This window comes from Antrostomus carolinensis, unplaced genomic scaffold, assembly GCF_000700745.2.
Source record: "Antrostomus carolinensis isolate BGI_N321 unplaced genomic scaffold, ASM70074v2 scaffold2939, whole genome shotgun sequence".
Classification (NCBI taxonomy): domain Eukaryota; kingdom Metazoa; phylum Chordata; class Aves; order Caprimulgiformes; family Caprimulgidae; genus Antrostomus; species Antrostomus carolinensis.
This window is the reverse complement of record NW_010337694.1, coordinates 21,967-33,336: the sequence shown is the minus strand read 5'-3', so window position 1 is coordinate 33,336 and position 11,370 is coordinate 21,967. Positions and strand designations below refer to the sequence as shown.

The 11,370-nt window shown below is 47.9% G+C and overlaps 2 protein-coding genes across 2 annotated transcripts in view; one reads left to right on the top strand and one right to left on the bottom strand.

Moving 5' to 3' along the window:
* LOC104530603 (DENN domain-containing protein 1A) overlaps positions 1-4,443 on the top strand; it is a gene marked incomplete at its 5' end in the record, with an annotated part of 179,147 nt that extends 174,704 nt beyond the window's left edge. The window contains 3 exon segments of the mRNA XM_029086801.1: positions 1-56; positions 1,955-2,207; positions 3,121-4,443. The exon segment at positions 1-56 is cut by the window's left edge and continues 32 nt beyond it. Coding sequence (XP_028942634.1) covers positions 1-56; positions 1,955-2,207; positions 3,121-4,443 — 1,632 coding nt within the window.
* A 5,748-nt stretch (positions 4,444-10,191) lies between these two features.
* Positions 10,192-11,370, bottom strand: part of CRB2 (crumbs cell polarity complex component 2) — a gene marked incomplete at its 5' end in the record, with an annotated part of 21,051 nt that continues 19,872 nt past the window's right edge. The window contains one exon of the mRNA XM_029086802.1: positions 10,192-10,407. Within this exon, the coding sequence (XP_028942635.1) occupies positions 10,192-10,407 (216 nt within the window). The remainder of the gene's footprint in view (positions 10,408-11,370) is intronic.

Genomic DNA, 11,370 nt, shown 5'->3' with positions numbered 1-11,370 from the left:
GAGGATCCTGTCTCTGGCTTCTCTGAAAACTTTTTCTTCTCTGCTCCTTTTGAATGGTCTATCCTTTATTCTTTCATTGTATTAATTCGGTCTTTGAGCGATGGTGCCTGCTCCTGTACTTGGAATTCTGGGAATGCTCCTGCAGTCTCTGTATGGCGCTTGGTGAATGTCCAGCATTTCTCCTGCCTGTTTGTTTTGGTATTTAGTGGCATGCAAAACCAAACTCCTGCATGAAACACTACGCAGCAATGCACAGCTTATGGTTTTACATCAACTGGAGCTCTGTGGGGTGTAACCCTTCCACCTGCCCTCTGTTCCAATGTGCTTCTTGTGTTCCTGTCCGAACCTGCCACCCTCCCTTGTGCGGTGCTGGCTGTGCTTCTTGCCTTGTCCTGTGAGCCTTCTTTCAGTGCAGTTACTGGCTTTTCCTAGATTCCCTTGCTTGATCCCAGCCTCTCTGTTCTGTCAGGTACCACATCCCTGGTGACTGTGGGGAGTCACCATGCAGATGTCCTCCAAGGGGGCTAAGTGCAGTCTGACCTAAAATTATACAAGAAGCAGGACACAGTTTGTTTTGATTACTGACTGTGTTATTTGTACCCAACTTCTTAATTTGGAAATGGTGGCATCTGAGCAACTGGAGCCTGCAGGATGCAGTTGTGCCAGACTGGGCTGGAGAAAGAGGGGAGTCTCCAGTTGCTGGAGTCCCTTGTGTGATGCAGAAGGCAGGTTTGGAGTCTGGCAGGGAAGGGACGGGACTGGGGGCAGTTGGGCCTGGGGAGACGGACGGACAGAGTCGGTAGCAAAGGGACTGAGAAATGTTCCCACACCCTTGTGTTCGGGGTGGAGGAGGCCAGGCCACTGAAATGGTTTGTTTGCAGAATATTTCCCAGGGTTTTTTTGCAGTGTGATCTAACACTTAGCAGATGTGAGAGACTAAAGATACGAGCGAGATTTGCAAGATCACCCTCTTGCTAAGGACGTGCACCATCAGCTCTGTCCTGTACTTGCATTATTATTCTCGTGTTGCCAGCTGAACGCCTCCTGTTTCTGTGTTGGTGAATGAACTTAGATGGGCTGTTTCTAAATTTGCATGATATAGATGTATTATAATGCGGTATGGAAAGAGCAGGAGGGCTCTTCCGTAGGATCTGTTTTTGCAGGTCTCACAAATATTTCCTTTTAATTGAAACCTTGTTTAAATGCCACAGCAATACTGGCTGCCAGTCAAATGCCAGTCACCACAGATGTGCGTGGCACTTCCCGTTGTTAATTGGATGTGCATGATGCTGCTGTTCTCTGTACACAGAACCAATATGCAAATCTGCTGCTGTTTGGTTTTTTGCTGAGGTATGTGCAAGAAAAGCATCCTGCTAACTCGGCCCAGGCTGTAAATGTAAAGTAGGTGTCTCCATAATGGATCGTGTTGTTTCTTGAGAAGATGACACCAATGTAATAATCGGAACTCAGCACAGTGCTCCCATTTATTGCAGGGAAACACCGAGCTGTGTTCTGTGCTGAGTTAGCTCCAAGCACGAGAACGGAAGTGCCTGCAGGACCCAGGGCACTGGCGCGCGCTTGCTCGGACTTCCTGGGTAAACAGCCTGAGCAGAGCAGCCAGGGTCTGCCTGGGGACAGGGCCAGGCTGTCCACGTGGAGAGCAAGCATCCGGTTATTCCCTGGCAGCCTGTCTCTAACTGCATGCTCACAGCTTTCCCAGAGCACTTCCACTCACCCCTTCTTCCTTTCTGAGAGCCCCTCAAGTGCCAGCTCGTCTCTGTATGACCTTCTGCCCGTGGCCACTTTGCTCACACACCTGCTGCTCACAAGGCACTGGAAGCTGTATTTTGCCACCCAAAAGCTTTTTGTAAAGTCACCCAGCTCCTTAGTAGATACTTGTTTCACAAAAAAAATTAGAAAGTCATTTGCAACATGATTTTTGTTTCTCTCCTAGGCCTCAGCCATACCGGGCCCTGAAGGAATCTGATAGCGCTGACGGGGAGGAGGCGGTCAGCCCAGAAAAACCAGGAGAGCCTTTGCCTCCGAGCCCTCTGCCCTCAAGCAAGACCACAGAAATCAACCTCCTCGAAGACATTTTCCCTAACTTAGAAGTAGAAACACCTCAGCCTCTCAGCCAAGCTAAGAGCCTGGAAGACCTACGGACTCCCAAAGACGAGGGAGATCAGCGGTGCACATTTGATTACCAGGTTTGGACAGGGTTTCTTGTACGCTGGGGGTTTGGCACAGAACTAGGGCTGGCTGCCTTCCATCATTCTCTGAGGAACACTTCCAGATCATTGCGTGGATGCATCCATTTTCCAGCCATTTCTTCACGTGTTTCAAAGTTCATTTCTGATTTAAGAAATTACTGGAATGGGACTCATTTATAAGACAGTAACTTGTCCCACTAAAACTACAGCTCTTACTTCTAGAGGAGGAAATATTTGCCCTGTTCCTCAGAATCTGTTTTGTCCATTGGCCACCACACGGTTCTCTTTGAAGCCGATGCTCAGAGTGGGAATGAATACCTGTGAATTTTCAGGTCCCCTCCAAACTGCAAGTTTTTTGAATGACCTTCTTTTAATCTGGCCGGTTTGGTCTGGGCATCTTTTGAACAAACTAGATTGTAAAAGAGAAATTCTTTGTGAAGAACTTCACTGAATATACGCAGCTTAGAAAGTGCCAAACTAAAGCAGACTCTGATATCTTCATGTGACATGAAAGAAACTGTCATTTCTACCTTATAATAATAATTATAATAATATTTAATTTAGTGTTATATCCAGGTATTTTCGTTTGACAGCTTTTTCCATACAGCAATTAAGGCTTCTCAATTTCCCTACCTTAGATATAGGTCCCTGTTCCTTACTTGGCTAACAACAGATGCCACCATGTCACAGCTGAGCGACTCATTAGAGGCAGAGGTGGAATTAAAACTAGAGAGTCCTGCTTCTGATTTCCTGTCTCTCCTTCTAGGCTGCATGCTGTTGTCCTCTCCAGAGTTCACGGTCTGTGGACAGATCCTCTTCCACTCATGGCTCAGCAGCCTGTCTTCACTTTATGCTCCGTGTTGTGAGGAGATCAGTAAGAGTTAACATTTTTTTTAATGCTTTCTTGCAGAGAATGGATCTTGGCGTGTCCGAGAGGAACAGGATTGTGCCAACCATGAAGCTGTCTCACCCTTACAACAAGCTGTGGAGTATGGGTCATGATGACATGGCTATTCCTACCAAGTACTCCCAAAGCTCCCCAGAAAGGCCCTTGACTGCACTTGGTACCGTGCCGCCAGTCACAAGGACACCCCAGAGCAGAGACAGCGTTCTGGCTCCCGCGGAAAAGGATGAATCAAGTCCTCCTGTTCAAGGGAACATCACCATTCCCAGGCCACAGGGAAGAAAGACTCCTGAACTGGGGATAGTGCCACCGCCGCCAGCACCCAGGGCTTCCAAGCATCAGACTCCAGCTGGGCCGACAGAAATTCTCACCACCCACGCAACAGGACGCAGCCATTTGGTTTCAGATCTCATCCCAGAGCCCTTTGGAGTTGGTAGTGTGTCCTTAGAGCTTGAAATCCAGCAGGCTGCAAATTATTCCTCTCACCCATCTCAGCTTTTGTCCAGTGCTACCAGCACTGCTGAGATGCTCCAACCTGTCAAGGTGAAGACAGACAATGCAGGTAATGAAAGTGACTACCTTCTTAATCTCCTGGATCCGTTAAAGACAGCCAGCTGGCAAAGCAGTGGCCCGCAGCAAGGTCCCCGCAGCCTGCAAGGCTCAGCCACTCCACCTTCTGCAGCTGGCTTTGTCTCAGTGGCAAGTGACTTTGTGCCTCCTGCAGCTGCACCGTTTGTCCAGCCCCTTGGTTACCCTTCCCCAGCACCGCCACCTTTTTTGCAGCCATCTCCTAATCCATTTACACAAACCTTGCCAGGAGCCCTTTCAATGTCTTTAGTTAGACCTCCACGGGGCTCCTTCACCCCCTCTTTAGGTCACGCTTACAGCTCTAGCTTCATAGCACCTAATTCTAGCTTTTACCCACCACAAAGACCTCAACCAAACATTTCAACACTATCCATGCCAAACTTGTTTAGCCAGGCTCCAGCTGTGTCACCGGCTGGCTCCTTACTGCTGCAGAGCCCCAGCCCTTCTCCAACCAGCTCTCTACAGCAGGCGGGCTTAAGTGGTCCTTCTAAAACCAGAACATTACAGGTGGGCCAGTCCAGCTCGATGGTAGATCCCAAACACGCACTAGCTCTCCTGTCTAATGAACCCCCTTTGATCCCTTCCAGGCCAGTGAAGGGCTTAGAGTCAGTGTTACTCTCCTCAAAATCTGAGGAGACAAAAGATCCCTTTGAAGATCTGTTAAAAAAGACAAAGCAAGACGTGTCATCCACGCCAGGTAAGGTTGAACAGCTGAGAAAGCGATGGGAAACCTTTGAGTAGCGCTCCCAAGGCCTTGTGATGTCCCTTTGGAACTGGCAGAGGGGTTTTGGGGGGTTTGGGTTTGGGTTTTTTTTGAGCCAGCATAAAACCAAGCATTTCTTTTATGGAAAGCTGAGCCAGGATAGCTGCAGGACCATCACCGTGCTGCAACTCACACGAGTGCTTTTTGCCCAGAGGTCAGAGTTCCCCCCATTGTCCTGGTCCCTGCAACCGCTTCCTCACTCTCCGCCACTGAAACCCCCATCACTCTTGCACTCACCAAAGCACGAAGGTGGTTGGGTTGGGTTGGGTTGGGTTGGGTTGGGTTGGGTTGGGTTGGGTTGGGTTGGGTTTTCCACACGTAGCTTTTCAGACAGTACTACTGACGCAGCAGTTCCTGCTTCCCCTGTATTTACAGCGCTCGGCAGAGCCGGGAGCGCGGCACAGCACATTGTCCTCGTGTCCTTCCTGCCCGCGTGAACCTGCTCCCTTGTCGTTGCGTTGCAGGGTTAGCCACCATGTTTTGCTTTCACAGGTGAAGGGCAGCAAACAAAGCCAGACTTGTGGGCTGCACTTTCAGTTAATCCCTTAGAGTCCAAGTTTGTCCTGTCTTGAAATACAGACGTTCATTTGGGTTGTACTGTTGGATGAGCTTTTGTTGCAGATTTTTTATTTCCCTGACACTGAGAGGTAACAGGGACCTCCCTGCTGCAGCATTGTCCCGATTCCTTGTCACAACACAGCCACAGGTAGCACAGAGGGTTTGGTCCTGCATCTCTGTTGGGAAACTGGAAACACCAGCAACTGATTTTTCTTTTTTGGGTTTTAGTTTATTTGTTTGTTTTTGTTAAATACATCAGCAAATAGAGGCCATGAAGAGTAGCCTAGTTCTTATATATGTGTATGTTAATATTCTATATAAATATTATAGATGGCAGTATATGAATGGGATGTAACAATATCTTGATTATTAGAAAAAAGAAAAAAAGAAAAAAATTGGGGTATAAAAGCTCCTGAGTTCAAGATAAAAAGGTAAATGCTAGTGTGGGGACAAGACGCCTGAGTGCAGACAGAGCAGAGCTGCTGTGTCTGGGCAGAAACAGGCTCTGGTCCCTGTCCCTGTGCGGTGGCAGAACTGGTCGTTGCTGCCTGGGAGCAGCTGGGATCTCGTGCGGGTCTGCGGAGCACCCGGCTCCTCCAGCCTGGCTGAGAACCCACAGGCTTTAGCCGTGGCTGGAGAACCACTTGCTGGTAGAACATTAACTGGACCATGACACGGACAGAAACGCAAGGAAAAGGTTCAAGGGTACGGCCGGTCGGGTTTTCTGAGACACTTCTCTGTGGCAATAGTATCCTCCAGAAATGTCACCCTGCTCTGGTGTCCCGTCTCAAACCTGCTGTCTCTGCAGTCATCTCTTTGGGTTTTGTTTTACTTCAGTGGTGCTTTTCTGTTTTGTTTTGTATTTGGGCACAATCTGGTGTCAGATCCACTACTCCAGAAGAGGTAATTGCATCACCATTAAGCCTTTGATAAAGGAAATCATTTTGGACACACGGGGAAATTCTTGTAAAGCTTTATCTGATTTCCAATGTATCTATTTTATTCATATAATCTTGGAAGTTTTCTTACTCTAGTGTATGAGAATGGCTGTCTGCGTTTGAGTCTGTGCAATTCAAGAGAAAAATATTCTTCATATCTGACATGCCAAGAGTTGGGGAAAGACCAGAGCATTACACGGCTATTCTGTTGCTGTAAAGCACCGTTACTCTGACAAGCCATTCGGGCCGATTTGTATTTTCTTTCTGTGTTGAAGACAGATGGTTTTAGTATCGCCTAGTAAAATATTTAAAGTCTTAATGTCAGAGTTTCATTTTATTTTATCCAGTTCAGAATATGACTGTTGTTATCTATAAATTCAGGGTGGGATTTTGGATCTCCTTTGCTAGGAGCTCAATGATAAAACTTTCTCAGGGGTGGCGGAGGAGTTGAGGCAGCAGGAAGTTCTGCATGTGCTGGGCCATTTGAACTTCACATACTCTTTTAAATTGTTTAATGCCACACACTGATTATCTCCTGAGGAGGCCAATTACACATCCTTGGCTAAACAGAAAAATGCTCAGGTAATTCTGTATCACTGCGGATCACTGTCCAGCTCTGATTATTTCACTCTGCCCATGTGATGGAATATTTTAGTCAATGCCAATATTTGGGCATTAATCACCCTTCACTTTATTTTTGAGGGGGAGCAGGGAGAGGCTGAAGGCACCTCTGAGCTCCAGGAGCCCGAGGCAGCACTCTCCTGGAGTTGTGACCTCCCTCACTTCTTGAGTAGAAGCTGCAAGCAGGAGAGTGTTTCATGTGCTTCTTGAATGCCCCCTAGGGCAATGTTTAGGGTTTTTGTCTTATTTAAGCTCAGGAATTCCTAACAAACACTAAGTCATTCCTAATAGTGGCAGATGTAACCACAGTGTGCTTGGCTGGCAGAGCCACTCGGGTGTGAAACGTTTCTGTTTCTGATGTAGCAGTATTTATTTGTGATGTTTTTATTAATCTAGTGTAAGATATTTTCCTTTTACTTCTTGTCTGATATTATTCATCAATGACTTTATAGACAGCGGGGGTTTTTCCTGTACTCACCGTACTTGTTGACTTCTGCCTCTAGAAATAAGCTTTAGTTAAAAAAAAATAACAAAAAAAACAACTTCTTAAAGTTTCTGATGCTGTACAGCTGGTAAAACCATTTTTCTATCTTGTTCTCTCATTAAGTTAGAAACATTTTAGCCACTGGAATGGGAAGCTGTTGGGACACACAAGGATTGTGTTGCCCAAGACCTTTCTCTCATTACCTTACAGACGTGGTAATTATGAGACACTGGTGATTTCTCTGCCCGTCCGAGGGATGTTTTTCCCCAGCCTGCAGCGAATAGTTCAGCTATTCCCCCCCTTTTTATGTGTGTGGGGAAAAAATCAAACAGGAGCTTGCCACTCAGAGGTGGTTACAATCTGTCAATAACAGACATCAAGTTACTCTTCAGGAAAAAAATTATCACAGGTCAAGGTAACTGGGTCTATTTTTAACCAAATTTTATTGTAAATTTCTTTTGAAGGACATTCTAATTTTTTACAAATTACAAAATTTACAATTACAAAAGAAATCAGGATCACAGTCATTACAGCAAATCCAGTTTTGTGAAAAAATATATTCAAAAATTAAATATCAAAAGAAAGTTAAGTTCATTATTGAAAAAAACCAAACAACAAACTTTCATAAATTATTTTGCAGAAATGCTCAAGACACTGACAAAGTATTTTAACACTTTTGCTAGTACTGGCTTTGGGTGCTTGAAATAAAAACATCTGCTCTGCTAATCCTGTCGAGCAGCTGAACCTTCCTGCTGCCACCCGGGAACAGCAGGGGCTGCAGCCAGACTCCTGCCTGCAGTTAGCTGGTTCTTGGACATCTGTATTGGTGTGGGGTCTGGAGCCTCTTGTTGCCTTTCAGGATATTTCAGTAGCTTAGTAAGAGTCAGTTCTTACACCACAGTTCTGGGTTCCTTCTCACAATAATACAGCCTGGGGTCCTACTGGGTCATTTAGATCCTGTTGCTGCCTTCATTTTTTTTTTTATCCCTACAATTTAAACACAAGAAGTGGAGTGGAGCTGAAACGGGACGACCTGGGGGTGAATCAGGTCTGAGGTTTCAGAAGCCCAAAGCCTGGTCTGAGCTTGCTGGGGGTTTATTCCAAGTCCTTATGGGACGAAGAAGAACACACCTACCTTGGCAGCGGGGTGAAGGCTCTGGCCGGCCGCAGGTGCTCCCACTGCTGCTCCCTGGGCTCTCTGGGTCCTTTCTTAGCAGGGACAGCCCCAGCCTTGGGGCAGGGACACACAGCACCCAGCTCAGCGCCTGGGGCAGCCCCCTCAGCCCTGCTCTCCTGCGCTGCTTGTTTAAGCTCCTTTCACACAAACACTGCTGAGCAAAACTAGACCCCGTCTTCCTACGGCGCAGTGTAACTAGTTCCAGTGCAGCGAGGGGACAGGGCAGTGGAACTGTCTCTGTTCTGAAAGTGTGTTAGACCTTCCTAAAAAGCAGCTGGAAAATACAGAGCCACTGAGAGCCAATGACTCCTATCAGAAGCAACACGAGTGTTATTACTAATAAATAAATAAAAGCCCAAGCAAGCTCACTGCACTGAAGTGAGGTTGTCTCTTTATCACCATTATGTCCAACTCCTTTCCAAACCACAGCTGGGGTGGGGTCACCACTCACTCTTTCACTTTCCCTCCATGTTAGAGGGGCAGTGATCTTTCTTACACACAAATATTGTCTTGTCTCCTAGTGGTTTAGGTTTGTTCTCTATTTTCCAGCATTTTTGTTCATCTTACAGCAGCAGTTGCACACGTGCTGATCTGTTCTTAATCAGCCAGACCTGCTCAGTAGTTTTGTACTCTTCCCTTTGCTTAGACTTACAGAAAAATATACAGCTACAGTTAAAAAATAAAATAAAATACAAGAGCAAAACAGAATAGCATTTGCTTCTGGTGGCAGTTAGCTATGGTGGGCAGATTCCCACCCTGCTTACTAATAGTATTTTGGAGATTAACTAGCAGACACTTGTTTTCTAAAATCTTTCTCATGGATAGTTGTAGTAATCATCCTGAAATGCTAATGATGTTAGAGCCTATTTGGCCTGCTTTGCTCTGCCACGTTATGCTAAAGGAGAGACAGCACATTGAACAGCAAAAACAGTAACAAAGGAGAAGAAAAGCCACAAAATAAACACCCATTTTAGGGCAATGTGGGAGATGAATACTGTGTCTCACTACACGACCGAGCCTTGGTTTGTTTTAAAGGGCACTATGTTAGTTACTAAATTCCAGCCCAAATGTGTCTGTCCCAAGAAGTGGGAGTCCTGAAACTCCACCTCTCCCCTCCTCACACAGGTGTCCCTGGATCCCCAAACACTCAGACTCCTCCTAACACCCGTCCTGTGCCCGTGCTGCTCGGTGCCACTTCCCGCCCTGCGCCGAGGGGAGGGCAGACACTGCAGCTGGGACCAGATGGGAAAACACCCAACCTGCTCCTACCAACCTTGTCACAAAGGGCTCAGTTCTAAACATAAACATCCTCCTTCAAGGAAGTTACTCCTGGAACTGGCAATTCAGTCTCAGAAAGGCACTTGAAGTATTCCTGTGGCTTAGTCTTAGGAAAAGATTGAGTAGCAGTGTCCAGTGTAGCAGAGTGGTACTGACATGTTCTGGCAACGTCACTAACTCTGGCCTGGGGATGGAAGGACAGCAGCAGCCCTAGGAAGTTCTCCCATCAGTCAGGCACCTCTCTTAGCTTTGCAGAGGAGGCACAGACATGGTTTCTTGAACCCACCACATCATTTCTAATACAGTGGTTTAATTCCCATGACTTAGACCTGCACGGTGCTGTTATGTTTGCCCGTCTGTTAGCGGGTCTGCACCCTCCCTCTGCTGCCCCAGCCCCTGCTCCCTTCCGCTCCTCCACTGGCCCCTCCACAGCTTTTCTGCTCCTGCTGGCAGAGCCAATTTGTTTGAATCATCTATGGGATGAGCTGCAATAACCAAACTCCTTCAAGCAGTTGAATCACTGCCACGTAACAGCCAGCAGTTGCCGGTAGCCTAGGAAGGAAGTAGCTTGAAGCAGTACAGCCCTGTCCTACAACAACACAGCTCAAGACCTAAGACAGAGACACTGCAGCAGTTCCACCATTGAGAAAGGAGGACACGGCACCTGTTCTCAGATCAGCCTCTCAGTCGGTGGCATCTTGATGACGTTCCACATTTCCACTCGCGCTCCATCTTTCTCTTGCCGGCTTGGGCTGTACGTTCCCTGAGTCGCTCTCCTCCTCTTCATGGCAATCGCCGTGGCTGCAACAACTGCGAGGAGCAGGGCAGCCCCCGCGGCCCCGACTGCTCCCACAACGGAGGAGTTGCTAAGATGCGCCCACACCGGCTGCTGCGGTAGAAGAGGGTGTTACTCAGAGCTCCCCCTGGACAGTGCTGCGCTTTCACTGCCTTTCACATCCCTCACCCCAGGCCCCAGCACCTCTGAGCTGTGCTGTGCTGACAGCAGTGCTAGACCGGCGCTTCCCCCCTTTCACGGTCCCCTTCGTGTCACACAGGGGTGCAGGGAGCACAGAGCAGGCTGGTGACCCCCTTTCTGCTCACCTCTGTCCCCTGTGCAAGCCCCAAGTTCATGTGGCAACAGGTTCTGCTGATTGATAGCTCCACCACCGGCCCACAAACCCACCGAGTTCTGCCGGCACCTTTCCCGTGCGGTACCCATGGGAATGTCTAACAGATCACACCATAAAACATTCACTTGTACGATGATTCCAGTAATTCCTGACAATCCCTGGGACACTGTGGCTGGCACGGGGCAGGCGGGCAGAGCTGCTGTTGCTGTTGAAGAGCGACTGCTCCTGAAAACCTCACACACCTGAGCTGAAAAAGCTTTGAGCGCAAAACCAGACCAGCATATACAAACCAATCATAAATACCCTCTGTACATTGCTCCTTAAAGCAAATAAACACCTGTAATTAGTGCCTCATTTAACCCTGCCCGTTAAGGCAGATGTAACTGTGCCACTGCTGCCTGAAAGGTGGAACGGAGCCAGTGCAACCTCAAAGCAGCTGCCCCTCACCAGCTCCTGCTGCGGCCACGGTGTGGGGCAGCCCTGGGCAGGGCAGAGGGGAGGGAAGAGGCTCACCCGGAGCCAGGGCTGTGCAATTGACTCAATTAACTGAAACCAGCAAGAACAGCCATTGCATGTACAGTCTGCCTGGTACTTCTAGGTCCAAGTCTTCGTCACCATGCCTTAAGGACACTGAGATAGGGTGGATCTGCTGCTGCTGCAAGTGCTGGAAAAAGATCAAGGTCAAAGCAGACCTTGCAGGTGCATCTCCTCCTCCTGGC